At 44.7% G+C, this 16,380-nt stretch overlaps 1 protein-coding gene across 9 annotated transcripts in view; it reads left to right on the top strand.

Moving 5' to 3' along the window:
• Positions 1-16,380, top strand: part of PISD (phosphatidylserine decarboxylase) — a 24,109-nt gene extending 7,729 nt beyond the window's left edge. The window contains exons 1-9 of one of the 9 annotated variants that reach the window (XM_042865864.1): positions 2,622-2,692; positions 6,434-6,656; positions 6,734-6,850; positions 8,898-9,063; positions 11,029-11,265; positions 11,396-11,534; positions 12,350-12,496; positions 13,240-13,400; positions 13,667-16,380. In XM_042865864.1, the coding sequence (XP_042721798.1) occupies positions 6,607-6,656; positions 6,734-6,850; positions 8,898-9,063; positions 11,029-11,265; positions 11,396-11,534; positions 12,350-12,496; positions 13,240-13,400; positions 13,667-13,891 (1,242 nt within the window). In that variant the 5' untranslated portion in view covers positions 2,622-2,692; positions 6,434-6,606 and the 3' untranslated portion in view covers positions 13,892-16,380. Of the gene's footprint in view, positions 1-2,611; positions 2,693-2,734; positions 2,797-6,433; positions 6,851-7,208; positions 9,064-11,028; positions 11,266-11,395; positions 11,535-12,349; positions 12,497-13,239; positions 13,401-13,666 lie in introns of those variants that run through there. The other 8 variants (XM_042865867.1, XM_042865861.1, XM_042865863.1 and 5 more) reach the window with 8 other exon arrangements.

The following is a 16,380-nucleotide window of genomic DNA, read 5'->3' as shown; positions in this document are numbered from 1 at the left end:
TTCTTGCTTCCCAGTGCCTTCCTGCCTTATCTACTTTACAAGGATGCTAAGACAGAATTAACATATAGTCATTATAAATCTATGGTTTCTTTATACATTACATAAACTTATGTATACATTACATATACATCTTAGAAAGCACCTACATCTATAATGGAACTTGCTGACCCTGAGGCTTTTTTGCCTTTTTTTCTGGATTCCAAGGAGATTAGAAACTGTTGTGAAACAGCAGTAGGTATATCAGATTTGTGGATCAAATTCCTGCTGCAGCATTAAACAACTATTTCTTAACTGGACGTAACTGCTGTATTTCCTTCAAACTCTTAAGGTTATACAGTAGAGCTCAGTGAAGGAGTTCAAAGTGTATGTGGTATTCTTCCAAACAGCCAGGTAAGTGCTTCAGTACTGTTTCAGGAGGCAAGGAGTTAAAAATTCTAGGAGTGTAAGATTGTGTAGGAGATGCTTCAGTGTGACCTTTAGCATCTCTTCTCTTTGCATTCCTGAGCGCACTGCCAGTCTGTGAGTGGTTTTGGCCACGTGCCTTCAGGGAACAAGGCTGGAATGCTTAAATTCGTTTTCACTGGTGATCCAAATGAGCTATGACCCAGGAAGGCTGGATGCTGGCAGCTTAGGCTATGACAGCACCTGAGGAATTTGTCTGTAAATCTGTCTTCTGTATATTCTTTTCCTACTGAAGTTTATTTCAAAGAGATTTTATCTTTTGATTAAAAGAGAGACTGGTAAGCATCTATGAAGTATTTATTTTAAAAGGCACCATCAATTCAGTTTTGGTTCTTGGAAACAAATGCTGTTTTAATAATGTTCATATTTCTAGGTATGTAAATGAGTAATTCCCTTATTAAATTTGCTTTCTTTCATTATACTAGTATGCTGAGTGTTATTGCTGGTGGTTATTTGGTGAAGTTACAGATATTGCTTTTGGTGAAAAAGCTCTAAAGAAATCACACTGAGAAGTTGTCCTGGTCCTTCCTGATACACTTGAGTTCTGTTGGATGCTTCTGTGGGAGGGAAAGAAAGCTTTAGAAAAGAGGAAACAGAGAAACTGTGTTCAAACATTGAAAGAAATATTCTAAACAATGAAGAATTCAAGAAAAATAAGAGCTGCATTGTTGCCTTTTTATTAGAAAGTGGAGGGTCTTTTTTAGCTGAGCTCTCACTTTCCATTATTCTCTCTTTGGTTTTGCATCCCTGGAAGCACACTTAGGATTGAGGAAAAGAGGGGTGTTGTTTTCAGAACAGGACTGTAAGCCTTTGCATAGGTAAGAAGAGCCTCAGTGCGATTTAATGGGCTTTGAAAGCGATACAGACAGAGAAGCTGCTGCACGTGGCCTCAGTGCTGAGCCTGCTGCTGCAACACCCGGCTCTGATGTACCAGCATCGTGCTCATGTGCACACACACCATCATCCACCTGGCACCCAGTGTGCAAGGCAGGTTCCTTCTCTTCTGAGCCAAGTCAGAAATGCAATATGACCATGTTATGGAAGCAGAGGATCTCCATGTTGCAGAGGTGCATATTGGGTATCACTGTTGTTTCTTTAGCACACCTGTCATTTTCTTAGAGACATCACGTCGCTAATAGCTTGATGTGATAACACCTTAGTGTGTCTCATAGTGTGAATACCAGGGAAGATTAGCTCTTATTTATTTAGGTGAGGTAAAGCAGGGGGCTTGGAGGAAGACAGTTAGATACATCCATCAGATAGATGGAAGCTTATAGCTTCAAGTCCTTGTCACCAAGTATTTCTTGGCCAGGATCTCCATGCATAGCTTGCCATGCATAAGGCATTGTGTAGCTTCTCACCAAGGTGCTGTAGGATGGCTGAATTACTCAGTGAGACCTGGGCTAAAGAGTGATCAGGGTGACTGGAACTTCTTTCTGCTAGGAGGAATTTCTTGTACCTGTCCTGTGCTTCTGTAGTTTTTTTTTTTTTTTTTGATGTAATGAAGTTTTGTGTAAGGATCTCCTGTTGGAATGACAGCACCTGCAAAAACAGCAAGCCCACAGGGGAACTGAGCTGTGGTGACGCTTCAGATGTCACTAACAATCTTTTTAAATGGCTTAATGCAGTGGGGAAGTGCTTGAGTACGGATTTAAAGTCTTGATCCTTAAAGGGAGGAAGAACACAGCCTTCCTATTAATATTAGAAACTGTGCCAGGGGGTGTTTGTGTAACAGGAGATGCACAGTGATATTTTGGCAGTCTGATACAGAAAGTGCTTTCCTTGGCTCATAGCTGAGAGGTGTGTTACAGTAAGAGGTGTGTAACAAGTTCAGGAAAGAACTAATGGGGAAAAACATATATATATTTTTTTTATCCAACCTGCTTTGCTTTGGAAGAAGCACAGCCTATGGCTGCTGGATCTCTCATTCTTCATTCGCGTTGCTGGGTTCCGACCAGCGCACAGCTCCCCGGGCTGCGATGCCGGACGGCTTCACGCTGCGGGGCGCTTCCCGGAGCCCGGCGGCGGCGATGAACCCCGCCGTCCCTACGCGTCCCCCATCGCGGAGGCGGCGCCGTGGCCGCGTTCCGGTCCTCCCCCCCCCTCCCGGCTCCTCCCCGCAGGGCAGGGCAGCCCCGGGCCGCTTCCTTAAGGCGCGGTGCTGCGTCCCGTGCCCGTACGGAGCTGGGCGGCAGCCGTGAGTGTCGCCGTGCTGTGCCGCGGGTACCAGGTAGGGCTGCGGGGCGCAGAGGGCGGTCCGGCTTTGGGCTCCGTCCTTCTGGAAGCTTCACCGGCGGCGGTGCGAGGACCCGGCTCGCTCGGGGCTTACCTCGGGTGGGTTCGGAAGGAACTGCGGGGCGGCGCGGGGATGGGCGTTATTGTGTGCGTCCGGCTGCTTTGGTTGCCGCGAGTTGACGCGTCGCTTTGTGAAAGTAAACGCAACTTGTCCTGTTTCGGAGGAGAGAGTTTTGAGACCGTGGAACATCTGGGGGTGGGAGGGAAGGGAGGGGTTTCCACAAGCTTACGTTTAAAAATCAAACGAAACCCCCGAACCCCTGCGGCTGGCTTAAAACGCCGCTCCTCCCCGCGAACAAAACTAATCAACAAACACAACCGAGAAGAAGGTCTCGGTGTGAAAGAGCTCGAGGAGCCGCAGCCGGGCACAGCAGCCCCGCAACCCCGGGGCCGCCCGGCCCTTCCTGGCAGCCACGTGCCGCCGGTGCTGCCGGTTCGTAGCGCTGGGAGGAGCTCCGCGATGAAACGTTTGGATGCGGACGGTGCGTTTTTTAAACGGGAGTTCTGCTACCAAATGTAGAAAGTGAGAGTGGAGGCCACGAGCCTTCCGGGGAGCGCGTTCCAAGGCCAGTGATTCATGGGTTCAAACGTGGGTCTGAAGGACGGTTACACGTTGGTAAGGCTCCAGGCAGCAGTGAAAGGACGTTTCTGTGGGGCCACTGGATGGGAGGCTCGTTTGAGCTGATAGAGGCCGGCAGTTTGCTGTTGTCCAAAAAGCGGATTCGTCCCCGTGTGCGTTGAGTCGATCATCATCGCACACTTGGGGCAAGTGTTGCTTATTTATGGCAGGGTTGCACAAGCCTGGTGCACAGTGCTTTCTCACAGATGGCTCACACACACAGAGCCAGCCTTCTGCTCAGCACTTACACAGAATTACAGTTAGCAGTGTTCCACTCCGGTTGGTCTGTAGTTTTCATGCAATTACAACAGTGCTGATGCTGCTTCCATTGCTATGCCTGATCACGGGAGGGGTCTTCACCCAGGCAGGGCTCTTCTTGACCTGTGGGTGTGAATCTTAGTGTTACATTGAAAGTAGTTCAGCCAAGGATGCACAAACCTGGGGTTTTCTTCTCAAGTTGTGTCACCAGCTGTCCTCATTAATGTTCACTCCAAGGCCTTCTGGCTCTGGGGAGTCCCTGGTTAAGTATTTATTCTACTGATACCTAATACAATGGTAGCTCAGTTTGTTTAGAATTAGCCTTCAGCACTGTTAGATTTAGATTAGACCCTTCTCTAGGGATTTTTACTATATCATGACTACTTCTTTTATTTACTTAAATAGGATTCTGGGTGGGATCAGACAAGTGGCAGGGTTTGGTACAGATCTCCACACTCCAGCAAATCAACAGTTGTAAGGTTCTTGTCTGAGCTAACAGCGTGGGGCTGGTGGCACTGCCTGCATCCCAACAACAACAGCCATTTGGAAATTTCCTCAGTGGCTTCCTCCACCAGCTCTTGTTCCTTTCCCTGTGGAATCATACAATGGTTTGGGTTGAAAGGGACCTTACAGATAATCTTGTTCCAACTCCCTTGCTGTGGTTAAGGACACCTCCCACTAGAGCAGGTTGCTCAAACAACGGAGGGAAACCCAGAGTGGATTTTTGGTTTCAGCTGTGAATTGGTTGTGGGGCAGCTGGAGGAATGGCAGCTTGCCATGTCTGACAGCACTTAAGCAGACACGGGTATTTGCATCTTGGTGAATGTAGTGAGGGCAGTAGAACAGAACTTAAGAGAAACATAGGTTGTTACGCTCATCTGAGCTGATTTTTTTGAGTTAGTGGAGGAAAAAGCCTCCTAATGCCAATAATTGGCCATTCCTGGAGAGGAATCTCTCAGACCACGCTGTAAAAACAATTAAACTGAAGGGTGGCATTCCCCATTGCATTGGGCAGCAGAACATTTTAGCATCCATTCATTTTCAGGGAGCAGATGAGCTTGCTCCTTTGCAGGGTCAGGCTTGCACAGTCTGGAATACAATTCCTTGAAAACGTGTGGGGTATGAAACTGAGCTGCTGCTGAAAGAGCTCATGGCCGGACCTCCCTGATCCCTGAGGAGCTTCGTGGAGGTAGAGAGGCTGCTGAGAAGTGGGTGTAGGGTGCCAGCCTGATTTGGGCAGCAATGAATGCGATTGCTGCAAATAAGCTGCTTGACAGGGTTATGGAGATGCACGCTGGGTGCCAGAGTGGTTTTCATTTACTCTGAAGTGCCTTTGGAAACGGTGTTGTCAGTTTTTCTATTTAAAATCCTTTTCTTTTTTTTTTAATGTTGGCAACTTCCAGCATTCCTGGCAAGTGAGCAGAAATAGCCCTCCTGTGCTCCTTGTTCCTTTTCTTTGAATTTTGGTAGGATTTGGGGTACTTTTTTGTTCTTTTTAGTGCAGTTGTCAACATTCAGCTCGCACAACAATAAGCACAGGGTTTGGAACTTCCTGTGACACAGGATATCATGTCACCATTTTCTTCTTGAAAAAAATTATCATCATGCAGGCACTCCAGGGGTGTTTCTAGGGAATATCTGAAATATTTGGAGTCGAGGGCCAATAATAATACCTGATTCTTTTTGGAATATTTTCCTTTCGAGGCCTGAGCAGGAAGTCTTTAGCTAGTTCTAGATTTTCATGCTGACCCTCCCACTTCTCCTGGCTTATCTCTAATGAAACGCGGCCCTTTCTCTTACCTCAGCACCAGTGCTCTTTTTATCTAATCTGCAAGACACACAGCTTATGGAGATGTATATTTAACCCAGACTATCACAGAAAAAGAGAAATGCATAACCACTGTAGTGTTAGTCCCTAAACTATTCTGGGTACTTGGTTTAATTCTGAGGTGAGATGTACCTAGCGTGCTTCCCCTTTCAGTTTCAATCTGCCTTAACAACCCAAATTCAGACAACATGAGAGGCAGGAAATCTGGGTTTGAGATGTGGTCTGCAGGGCCAGAGAGGGAAATTTCTCTCTATATTTGCTTATAATTCAGAGATAGAAATACTGCAGCCTTTTGTCACTAAAATAAACAAAAAAGCATTACCAACAGTCAGCCAAGAAAAAAACAACTTCCTTTACTCATGTTTTGCATTTCAGTTCTGCTAGATATAAACTTGTGGCAGTGTTGAGAGCCACATAAAAGATACATTAACACCTTTATAATTCATTCACAAGCTGGCCCTAAAGCTGGCTTATTTCACTAAGCATTTGGGCATTTGTAGAAGAGAGTCCTTTACCTGCTGCCTGGGCGTCTTCTGAGATGGAAGGAGATTCCAGGGGCTGGATGGTGGCATCTGGCAAGAGTTTGTGAAAGGGAAAGGTCTGCCTTTCCTCTCCTTCTCAAAATGGTCTGTAGGAGCAGGGAGGGATTTTTGGTGCCAGGTAGTCCAGAACTGCATTAGCTGCAGCTGCTGCACTGCAGAACTGAAGCTGGGAATTATCTCCTCCTCTTCTCCGCCCCACTCCTCCTCCCGGCCTCATATTCAGGCCGCCGCTGAGGTTAGCGGCACAAGGCTGGTGGCGCCCAGCAGCCTGGGACTGCAGCGTGTTCCTTGGAGAACTGAGCTTCCATGGCGGCCAGGACGAGAGAGAAGCAAGGACTGCTTCTATGGAGAGCTCATTTTTATCTTGTGCAGAGTCATCTTTGTAGCGGGATGTTGAAATGTGATACAGTGCATGTTTGTTTGCAATAGCTGCAACCCTCGTAGCAGAAATTCAAGTGGGAAACAGAGGGGGAATCCAGAGGCAAACCAGCGGGAGAATTAGAAACCGTGACGTCGCGTCCTCCCTCCTGTGCCGGAGCAAGCAAAGAAAGGAGAGGTAGAGGAAAAAAGACTGAGCCTTGCATCCAGCCGTCACCCTGACAATGTGTCAGTCAAACGCCCTGCAGGGACCAGATCTGCACACAGGGAAATGGTGAGATGCTGTAAAGCTTTATCTAACCCTCCACCCTCTTGCTACAACCTCCACAAAGTTAAAATTCATGTCCGGAGGCTGCGTTCAGGGAACGGCGGCAGCAGCAGCTGTGCCGGGGACCCGCACCCACAACTGGACAGCCCGGGCCCGGCTGGCTCTGCTGGCGGGACACCAAATAGGAGAGCTCGTTTCAGGTACTGTGTGGTGTTTTCTGCTTTGCAAGAATGGTGTCTGAAGGGAGAAACGAGGGAGGGAGGGCGGGAGGGTTTCTGGGCTGGAGGAGCGACAGCCATCTGCAAAGCTTTTGTTTGGCCTAATTACTATAAAGCTCCTTATGCGGTGAATTGTCAGAGAAGGGCATGCTGTTATATGACAAGGGGAATGAAGAGGGTTTCTTTCCTTTCTCCCATTCTCCATCACGAGGAGAATAGGAAGATTAGCCAGGGACTGCACTGAAACCAGGCCAAGCAGCGGGGAGCCCCAGGGCTCCGGAGTGCGCTGCCAGGATGCAGCTGGGATGGGATTGGTCCGCCAGCAACTGCAGTGGTGGGGGGAGCGTGGCAGGGGAGCGGGACCCTGGGGAGCAGGACCCTGGCATGATGCTGAGAGCCTGGTGCCGATCCTACTGGCCTCGTGCAGACTGCAAGCTGGCAGGTGATGAGTGGGAGGAAGGACATGGAGTGCCCCTTCCTATTCCCATGTTGAGTCAGTCCCACCTCCCACTGAGAAAGCAGCTTTACGCCTGCTGAGACAGCACTTCATCTCCTTAGGTGTTGGCTGCTATCTTGTTTTCCTTGCTTTGTGATGCACAAACAATTCTCTGAGTTTTTACGTGTTTATTTTGTTGGAGGAAAGTTGTATTCACTGCAGAGAGGATCAGTGAGCCAAAAGCACCATCTTGCATCCCAAAGTGGTGACAGATGTCACCTGCCTATGTGATATTTTAATCCTGACCCACATTTTGAAAATAACAGGTTGGCAGGAAAATTGCCTTTCAAGATTCCCAGCTTCTTTCCACCCTGAAAAGAAGTAGTTCATACTTCATATTGTATAGTCTGGTGTAAAGGAGAGCTGTTCAGAGCAGCTGGAGCATACCCTTCCAGTCCATGCACACATAGCTGCATCCTGGTTGCGGGCATTCTGACTGCAGCAGAGTGGGAAGTACACCCCTGGCTGGGGTTTAAGGCAATGCCCAGAAGACTTGAATATTTTGCCCCAAGTAGGCAGACTTCCATTTGGTAACGTGACCTGGGCAGTATCAGAAATGGCTTCGTCAAAATATTCTTCATGAGCAAAGCCAAAGAATAAATGGATACCCAAGGGGTCTTTCATCCTCCTACCACAAGGGCCTGAACTGAGGTATACAGTGCCCTCTGCTAGTTAGAGGAGCAGCTTTTCCCTTGGAGAGTTGCACATTCAAATTCTGCCTACAGCCATGTATGCTGAGGTTGCTTTCAGTCAGAAAATCCACTGTATGGAAAGTCATTAGTGCAGTTGGTTATGAGGCAAAGGAGTGATTAACCTGTAGAGACTGGGTTATCAGTCAATATCAGCTTTGTTCCACGTGTTCTCTGTTCAGCACCAAGGGTACCCAGTTAATATTTAAGACCTGGAAAGATGTCTTCTGTCAGTCAGAGTCAGTTATTTGAGCACTGTATTAACTCGCTCAGCAGTGCCACTCCTGTTGTTTCTCATACACTTGTTCTCCCAAGGCAGTTAACAACCAGCAGGTCTGCATGAGTTTGACTCTGGTCTCATTTAAGACATCATCTAGTCTTAAAGACTCCTTCAACACATGAGCACTATGGGAGGCCTCTGTTTCTTAGATCGCAAGGATTTCTTTAATTAGTTTCTGCTCATTGTTTCCTCATTGCTGCTCCTCCGTACAGTGCTGGGGTTGATGTCCCAGAATCACAGGGTTCTGGCTTTCTACTGTGGCTGTCCTAGAGATGGAAGTCAGGAGCAGCGTTTTCTGGGGGTGTAATCTCCTGATATTTGGAAGAAGGATCTTTGCTCTCTGTTGTTTGCATTGTAAACTATCGTGTTATGTTGTTACTTGGATGAAGAGTATTTTACTGGTCCTCTATTTTGGGAAGAACTTGCTAAAATAAAGGAGTAAGGACTTGCAGAATGGATCTTGAAGTAAAGATGAGTAGGAATAAATCACCCCCAGCTACCAGAAGCTGGTGGTTCTGCTGCTGAGATGGCTGACCCTCTGATGTTGTGTATGTAATCTTTCAGGTTGCAATTTCCCCAGCTGGCCCTGAGGCGAAGGTTGGGCCAGCTAAGCTGTATGTCTAGGCCTGCTCTGAAACTCCGTTCTTGGCCTCTGACTATTCTCTATTACCTTCTGCCTTTCGGTGCTCTTAAGCCCTTGACCAGAGTGGGATGGAGGCCTGTGAGCAGGGTAAGTGTGAGCAGGTCTCTTGTGCTTCATTTCTGTTAGCTGTGTGGTGCTGAAGGGAGCTGGCAGCAGCTGGGTGGAAGGGCCCTTAATATTAGAACAGGCTGAGCATCACTAGCATGGAAGCAGAGAGATTAAACCCATCCCTTTAGTTTTACTGTTTAGAACTGCCGTGACTTAATTGCTTCACAGATAAGTCATTATTCAGTAGCAGTGAATTTATCTGTCCTCTAATGGTTTGTCCACAAAAATCAACAGAAACTTCTGAATTACTTCAGTTGCCTCAAAGTATGAGGGTGAGGATAAGGCAGAGCACATTGCTCTTCCAGTTCCCTTTCCTGGCCATGCTGAAATGGCCTCCTGCTTTTTTGTATAGAGAGGGTTTGTTTTTCAATTTATTTATTTTTTTTTGGAATATTTCTAGTTCAGCCTTTCCAAATAATACACTAATGCAGATCTCTGCTCTGACACCGATGAGAGTAGTCTGCAGGCAGCCCTGCATGGAGGTATTCTCTACATCTGTAATGCAGTTGCAGAATGCAACCACATTAATGTTTCGATTGAAAACTGTAACAGAATGCAGTGCTTAGATTTCCTTTGAATAGCTGCTTGGCTTCATCACATCAACCTGAAAACCAGATGTTTTGGAAAAGAAGGCTATAGGAAATATAGGAAATAGACAATTTCTGTGACTTTACAGTTGCACCTGTATATTCTCAGTGCTGGTGGGAAACTGAGCAAAATTGATTTTAGAAATGAACACTGTATAAGGCATGTCAGAATGGCAAAGCGTTTTTTTCTTCGTTACTTCAGCTAGAGCACTGTTGATTTGGAGGATTTTATTTGGAGCAATTTGGTTGTTTATTGCTGAAATGTCACTATTTTCATGTGCAGAATGGTGATTTCTGAGTCAAGTCCTATTTCACTGTGTTTGATAGGATGGACAGGCTCTCAGCCAGCGCGCGCTCGTTTGTGTTTCTTGCCACACTGTGCAAGTATTCAGCTGGTAGTGAATATGATTAAGAATAAACGATGAGTCTTGCTAAGGAATAACACAAACCAAACAAAAAACACTTTAAAAATAACTAAAAAAATCTTGGGAGTGAAATACAGCTGAGTTACGCTGTTTGAAACACTGCTCCAGATTCAGCAGAGAACTACTTTTACAAAACTGGTCTCAGAGGACTCATTTTCTGTGCTACCTCCTACATGGTCACACACACGTTTTCTGGCTGACTGTGGGTTACACAGACCTCAGAAGCTGGAGTTACCAACAGGGTACGCTGTCATCTGTCCTGCTACATCAGTAGTATACTTCTTACCAATGTTGTTTCATTTGGTTTTTCTTGCTATTAAAATGCATGCTTTGGTGTAAGCCCAAAGGTAGACATATTTCTACAGAAATTCAGGCATTTTAGCAGTTATCAACTTCTTTGTTGTGGGAGAAGGAGTAAGGCTGGCATCAGCTTATACCAGTTTAAGTGCATTGACGTGGGTATATTTTTTCATCTGTATGCATTATCAGAGATACTGGAACATAGAAAATACTGTCATTAGGAGGTGCATTATTTTTCTGTTGGTTTTCATTTGGTTGTCACAAAGAGTACTAAATTGTTAATGTTGAGCCCCTCTGAGAAGTATTCCACTGCCATGTGTGAAATACCTTTTCCTGTAAGCCTCACATGGGGCAGTTTCCAGTAACATGAATCTGAAGCTTTAACCTGAAAGGCAGTAGAGTTTCTGGCTTCAGTATATAGTATGTAATATATTATATAGCAAGCATGTAGTAAGTTTCATCCTATCCCCTGTTTGCTGTCATCAGAATAGAAGTGAGGAGTGCAGCGTTTAATTTTTCTCTGCTTAACGGCTAATCCATTTGTGCCAAGGGAGTTGCTGGCACGAACAGCTTGATTCTCTTTTCTTTATGGGAAGGACCGAATGACGTGATGTAATTAATTCTTCCTTCAGGTTGCTCTGTACAAGTCAGTACCAACTCGACTGCTCTCACGAGCCTGGGGTCGTCTGAACCAGGTGGAGCTGCCCACATGGCTCCGGAAGCCTGTTTATAGCCTGTACATCTGGACGTTCGGTGTGAACATGAAGGAGGCAGCTGTTGAAGATCTGCATCACTATAGAAACCTCAGTGAATTCTTTCGCAGGAAGCTGAAACCACAGGCACGGCCAGTTTGCTGTGTGCACAGTGTGGTGAGTGAAGGGAAATGCAAATGTCCCCCCGCCAAGCAACTTGTCTGCTTGCTGTGGTGGATGGAAGGGTGAGAAAAGCATGAATTCCCACTGCATTTCCTTTTTTTTTTTTTTTATATCTGTGCTGTAGATTAGTCCTTCTGATGGAAAGATCCTTAACTTTGGACAAGTAAAGAACTGTGAAGTGGAGCAAGTCAAAGGGGTTACTTATTCTCTGGAGTCCTTCCTGGGACCTCGCATCAGCACAGAAGACTTGCGTTTCAATGAAGGTAAGCTCTGACCCTCACACCTCTTGTGCTCTGCCCATTCTAAGTGTCCATAGACATCACATTTCCAGGAAAAAAAGCAGTTCTGTGATACTAGTTATATTTTTGGGGATAAACATGTCACTGTTGTAGTTCTTTCACATCAGTAGCTTGCACTATCTAACTCATTCTAATTCTCCCAGTTTCTTTGGTTGGTTCCATTTCCTGTGGTTATATTAATAATTATAATGACTCCAAGGCCTGCCATGATAACAGTGCTGTAGCATTCCTGCTGACAGACCATGTGCCTGAGCACAGGGTTAGCAAAGATTGGCTGCTCCCTAATGCATCTTGTGCACAAGCACTGTACCTCTACTGATATGTGCTGTCACCACTTCTGCACCTTGAGCACCATCTTCACGGCCTTCAGTTTTGATAAGAGGAACATATTTTGCTGAACTGGAGAGGGGAATGGAGAGAGAAGTTCTGCTAACAGCAGGCTTATTTTCAACATGATCTCCAACAGAGAATTTCATAAACCTAAGACCTCTTCACAAATTCTGTTACTTCAAATGGTAGCTTTAGGAAAACAGGATTTCAGTTTTGGAGTTCAGATTCCCTAAGCAGAGAAGCAGAAACTTCCAAACTGTTTAAAACAGTACAGGATCTAATCTCATTTTGTAAAGGGAAAAGAATACATTGACATATTTGATTCTTGGGCCTATTTCTAGTCTATCAACACGTGCAGATTGCATTCAGTCCATTGTTTCTAATACAGATTGCTCAACTATGGTAAAGATGGCATGAAGAGTACCTTTAACTCCTTTCTTTCTATGCAGTCCCACCTGGCAACTCATTTCAGCAACAACTAGTCACAAAGGAAGGGAATGAGCTCTACCACTGTGTAATCTACCTTGCACCAGGGGATTATCACTGCTTCCACTCGCCCACTGACTGGAGAGTGTCACACCGCCGTCATTTTCCAGGTAGGTTTCTTCTAGAAAATGAATGCAGAGGGGCTGTGGATGGGAGCACTGCTACAGGCCCCTGCTGGATGAGATGTGCCAGTGGAGCAGTTGTACATGTTAGATGATGGGAGCATGGTGCTTTGTCACACATGGTTATGAGTTCTAAGGTAGTATAGTTTACCAGAATTAATCACATGTGAATTGTAAAAGCAGTAATACTGCATTCAGGCTTTCCTAATTCTTGGAAATAATTGTTGACCCAGGTTGATCTTATTCTCCCAGGGGGGGAAAAAAAAAAGTAGAAAAAAAAAAAAGATCAGTTTGCATATGAAGTATAGTTCTGCAAGTCAGAGCAAACAGCAGCTTAAAATATGATCTCTGTTCCTGTATTTGGCAAAAAAAAGATACAGCCAAGCAGTAATTCTACCAGAGTTGGTTTCAGGTGGCTTTGTCCTCCTCTTTGCAGACCATCGTGCTGTAGCTTAGCAAAAAAAAGAGTTTGTTTCTTGGTCTTCAATCCCTAACGTCTTGGTTTTGATTTCAAACACTCTTAGGGAAGATAAAGACCTGCCACAAAGTTTGAGAAATCTGTCAAATGCCAGATTTAATCTATGTTATGAAGTCAAACTCCAAAACAAAGGAGTTTAATGAAATGTAACTATCAGATTCAGCGTAGTGAAGTAATGCACTTACATCCAGACAGTTCTGCAGTACTGTTACGAGACTGATAGTTGAGCTTGAGTATTTTCTCACCATTGCAGGCTCTTTGATGTCTGTGAATCCTGGAGTTGCTCGCTGGATCAAGGAATTGTTCTGCCACAATGAACGGGTTGTCCTTACAGGAGACTGGAAACATGGATTTTTCTCTTTAACAGCTGTAGGAGCAACAAATGTGGGCTCTATCCGCATCTACTTTGACCAGGTGAGTAAGATTACTGACAGGCAGCTTTCTGGTTTTGATTGTTGAGGTTTGTAAAGCATAATGGAAGAACAATAAAAAATCAAAATCCTATTAGCCTGAAATTAAGATGTTTCACCCTGTTGATATTCTGCACTGTAGACTTTTTAATATTCCTGTTGCTTTTTTGAATTCTAAGGTCCTGCATTGAAAATGCCTTGATACCCAAAAGCTGTGGCTATACAGATAGAGTATTGAGACTCTCAACAGTTTCTTCCTTCTCTTTACAGGATTTGCACACCAACAGCCCACGTTACTCAAAAGGTTCCTACAACGACTTCAGCTTCATATCCAACAACAACAAGGAGGGAATCCCCATGAGGAAGGGAGAACATCTAGGGGAATTTAACTTGGGCTCGACTATTGTACTCATCTTTGAGGCACCAAAGGACTTCAAATTCCACCTTAAAGCTGGACAGAAAATCCGTTTTGGAGAAGCACTGGGCTCTCTCTAGAGACTGACACAGCAAGAAGGCTTTAGATACAGAGGAACTCTTAATACATCGCGGAGTGTTTCACTTGACAAGCATGTATCACTCAGCAGGACCTGGGTGAGGAAAAGAGATGTCTTTGCTGTGTTCACCTTTAGAATATTTGGCCTATATTTGCATATTGCTGCTGAAACGCAGAACGAACATGTATGTATCAGGTACAGTTGCCTTTAAAGATACTGACCATGGAGGTTTCTGTCCTACCCTGTGCCTGTAGTCTTTTGTGTTCTCCCCCTCAGTGTGCCACAGGATAACTATGCTCATAAGCTTATAAATCCCTTTTAAGCCTTCCTCGACTGCAGGTCCAGGTAAGGGTGGAAGCAGAGATTAGCTGTATTTAAAGGGACGTTGACAAGTTGAGTCAGACCTTGTACCTTAGATATGGAGTATCTTTTTCAGACCTTGAATAACAGATGTGTTCTCATCTTTATTCTAAAACACTCCTCTGAAGTTCTTACATAAAATGCACGGAGAGCCAGAAAGTTCAATGGACAAGTATGGCTTCACACTCCAAACTAAGCAAAATGCACAGAGAGTATCTGTACAGTAAGTTACATGCCCAATCTGTTTCCAACGTTAGACAACTTTTAATTCTTTTACCTATGTCCCTTTAGAAATGGACTTTGCACTGTATTTTAAAGCTAAAAACACTGTGTCTACATTCCATATGATGAAACTGGTCATCTTGGGATTTTATTTTTTTAAATATTAAGAGACAGATCCATATGTCCATTTTCTACTCTATGGTTTTATTTTGCTATTCCAGGCCTTAAGGACTTTGTATAAGAGAAAGTTCACTTCTGGAATTAAGGGTTGGAAGACAGATGTTTCTCCTGTGATTCTGTGTATCTTCGTTGTTGCTTTGTCATCAAATTCTTGAAGAATTAGTTCCTCTATTTACAGAGCAGCTTCAGATACTTCAGGACCAAATTTTATTGCATGGAATGAAATGCCCTATGTGCTGACAGTGTGTTAAAATATGGCAGATTGTTGAAGCAATCTTTGGCCTCCCAGCTGCCAACCTGGCTGTCCTACAGTGGACTGGCAACTATTTTGTCTTAGCTGAAACAGAAAAAGCCACGCCTGCTCTGATTTCTGCCCTCGTACTGAATGATGAGAATGGGCTGGGTCTTGAATGCTTTATGCTGAAGCTTCATCTTACAGTGAAAATTAAGAGCCTTGTTGTAACTTCACATCAAGAAGAGTCAATAATGCCCTGGATCTGTTGAGTATGGCACCAAAAGCCCTGACAGAAACTGTGCCAAACTGGAGAAATTCCATTTTAAAGCAATATATTGATTGGTTTTAGAGTTTGAGTTCTTCTAAGTCCAGACACTCCAACATTTAGAACTGTCTTTGCTGCCCAGAACTTGCTGGAGTGGACATGCTTACAGAACTTGCCTTTTTGATCTCCAAAAATTTCTCATATTACTTTCTTGCTTGAGCCTTGGGTGTTTTTTTCTGCTACTTCAAGGAGCTTAGTAGGCTTTGACCAGCTGTGTTTTCCTTAAGAAATACTTACCTTTTTTGTATGCACTGCAGAAAATAGAATATAATTTTATTGTACACGTCCAGTTTGCCAAGTCCTGTATGCTTAGCTTGTCATCAGGAAAGAAGGGATGGTAAACTGGGTGTAGTGATGTAGTCCAGCTGTGACTCAAAGATGATGGTGGCTGTTCAGGTGACAAGCAGGAGAAAATTCATTTGGCTCTGAGAGTCAGTGTTTCCTCACTTTACACGGGGAGGAGTTTGAAAGCTTGAAGTGGCTCTCGGCCACCTATGGCGTTAAGCTTCTTGGCATTAGCAAGTTTACTCCTGCAGCAGTATATTACCACAGACAGGTTCTAGAAATGTGTACTTTTTTAAACCACTACGAAATACTAAAGCAAACATCAGCCCCAGCAGCTACAGCTGTGATTAGCCTCAACTTCAAAGACAGATTAATAGACAACACCTTCGTTCCTATGGATGAGAGAAAAATGACTGAATCTCTTCCCCTTTTCCACTGGGGTTGGTGGCATCCAGCCATAGCCAAAGCAATGTCAAGCTTTAATTTATTGCTACTCAGCAGCATCATCAGCTGCAGTAGCTGAAGGTTAATGACATGCAGTAGGAGGTAGATTACCTGATGTTTGCTTTAATAGAAGTCTTAAGAGGAGGGAGATGATTCAGTGTGTGAGTGGCTGGTTTTGTGAAGGTCTCAGTGCTGTACAGAGCTAGCTAATTAATAAATGTTACTTGCTATGCAGGGGTCAGCAATCACCCTGGAAGGGGAAGCAAAGTTCCTAGAGGGTACTGATAATGCTGTGAATTTCTCCTGCATGGAGAATCCATTGAATTCTTCAACTGTATCAGTAGCACGGTATTTTTGTATGTCAAAGTGTATGACTTACTGACATGAACTCATTTAATTGCAAACATTTTGAAATAAAGAGTCTTATCCGTGTTGCTTA

The sequence above is a fragment of the Lagopus leucura genome, unplaced genomic scaffold (assembly GCF_019238085.1).
Source record: "Lagopus leucura isolate 7727_CA_CO unplaced genomic scaffold, USGS_WTPT01 Super-Scaffold_806, whole genome shotgun sequence".
In the NCBI taxonomy this organism is placed as follows: domain Eukaryota; kingdom Metazoa; phylum Chordata; class Aves; order Galliformes; family Phasianidae; genus Lagopus; species Lagopus leucura.
The sequence above is the reverse complement of the archived record's forward strand: the minus strand, read 5'-3'. Positions and strand labels throughout refer to the sequence as shown.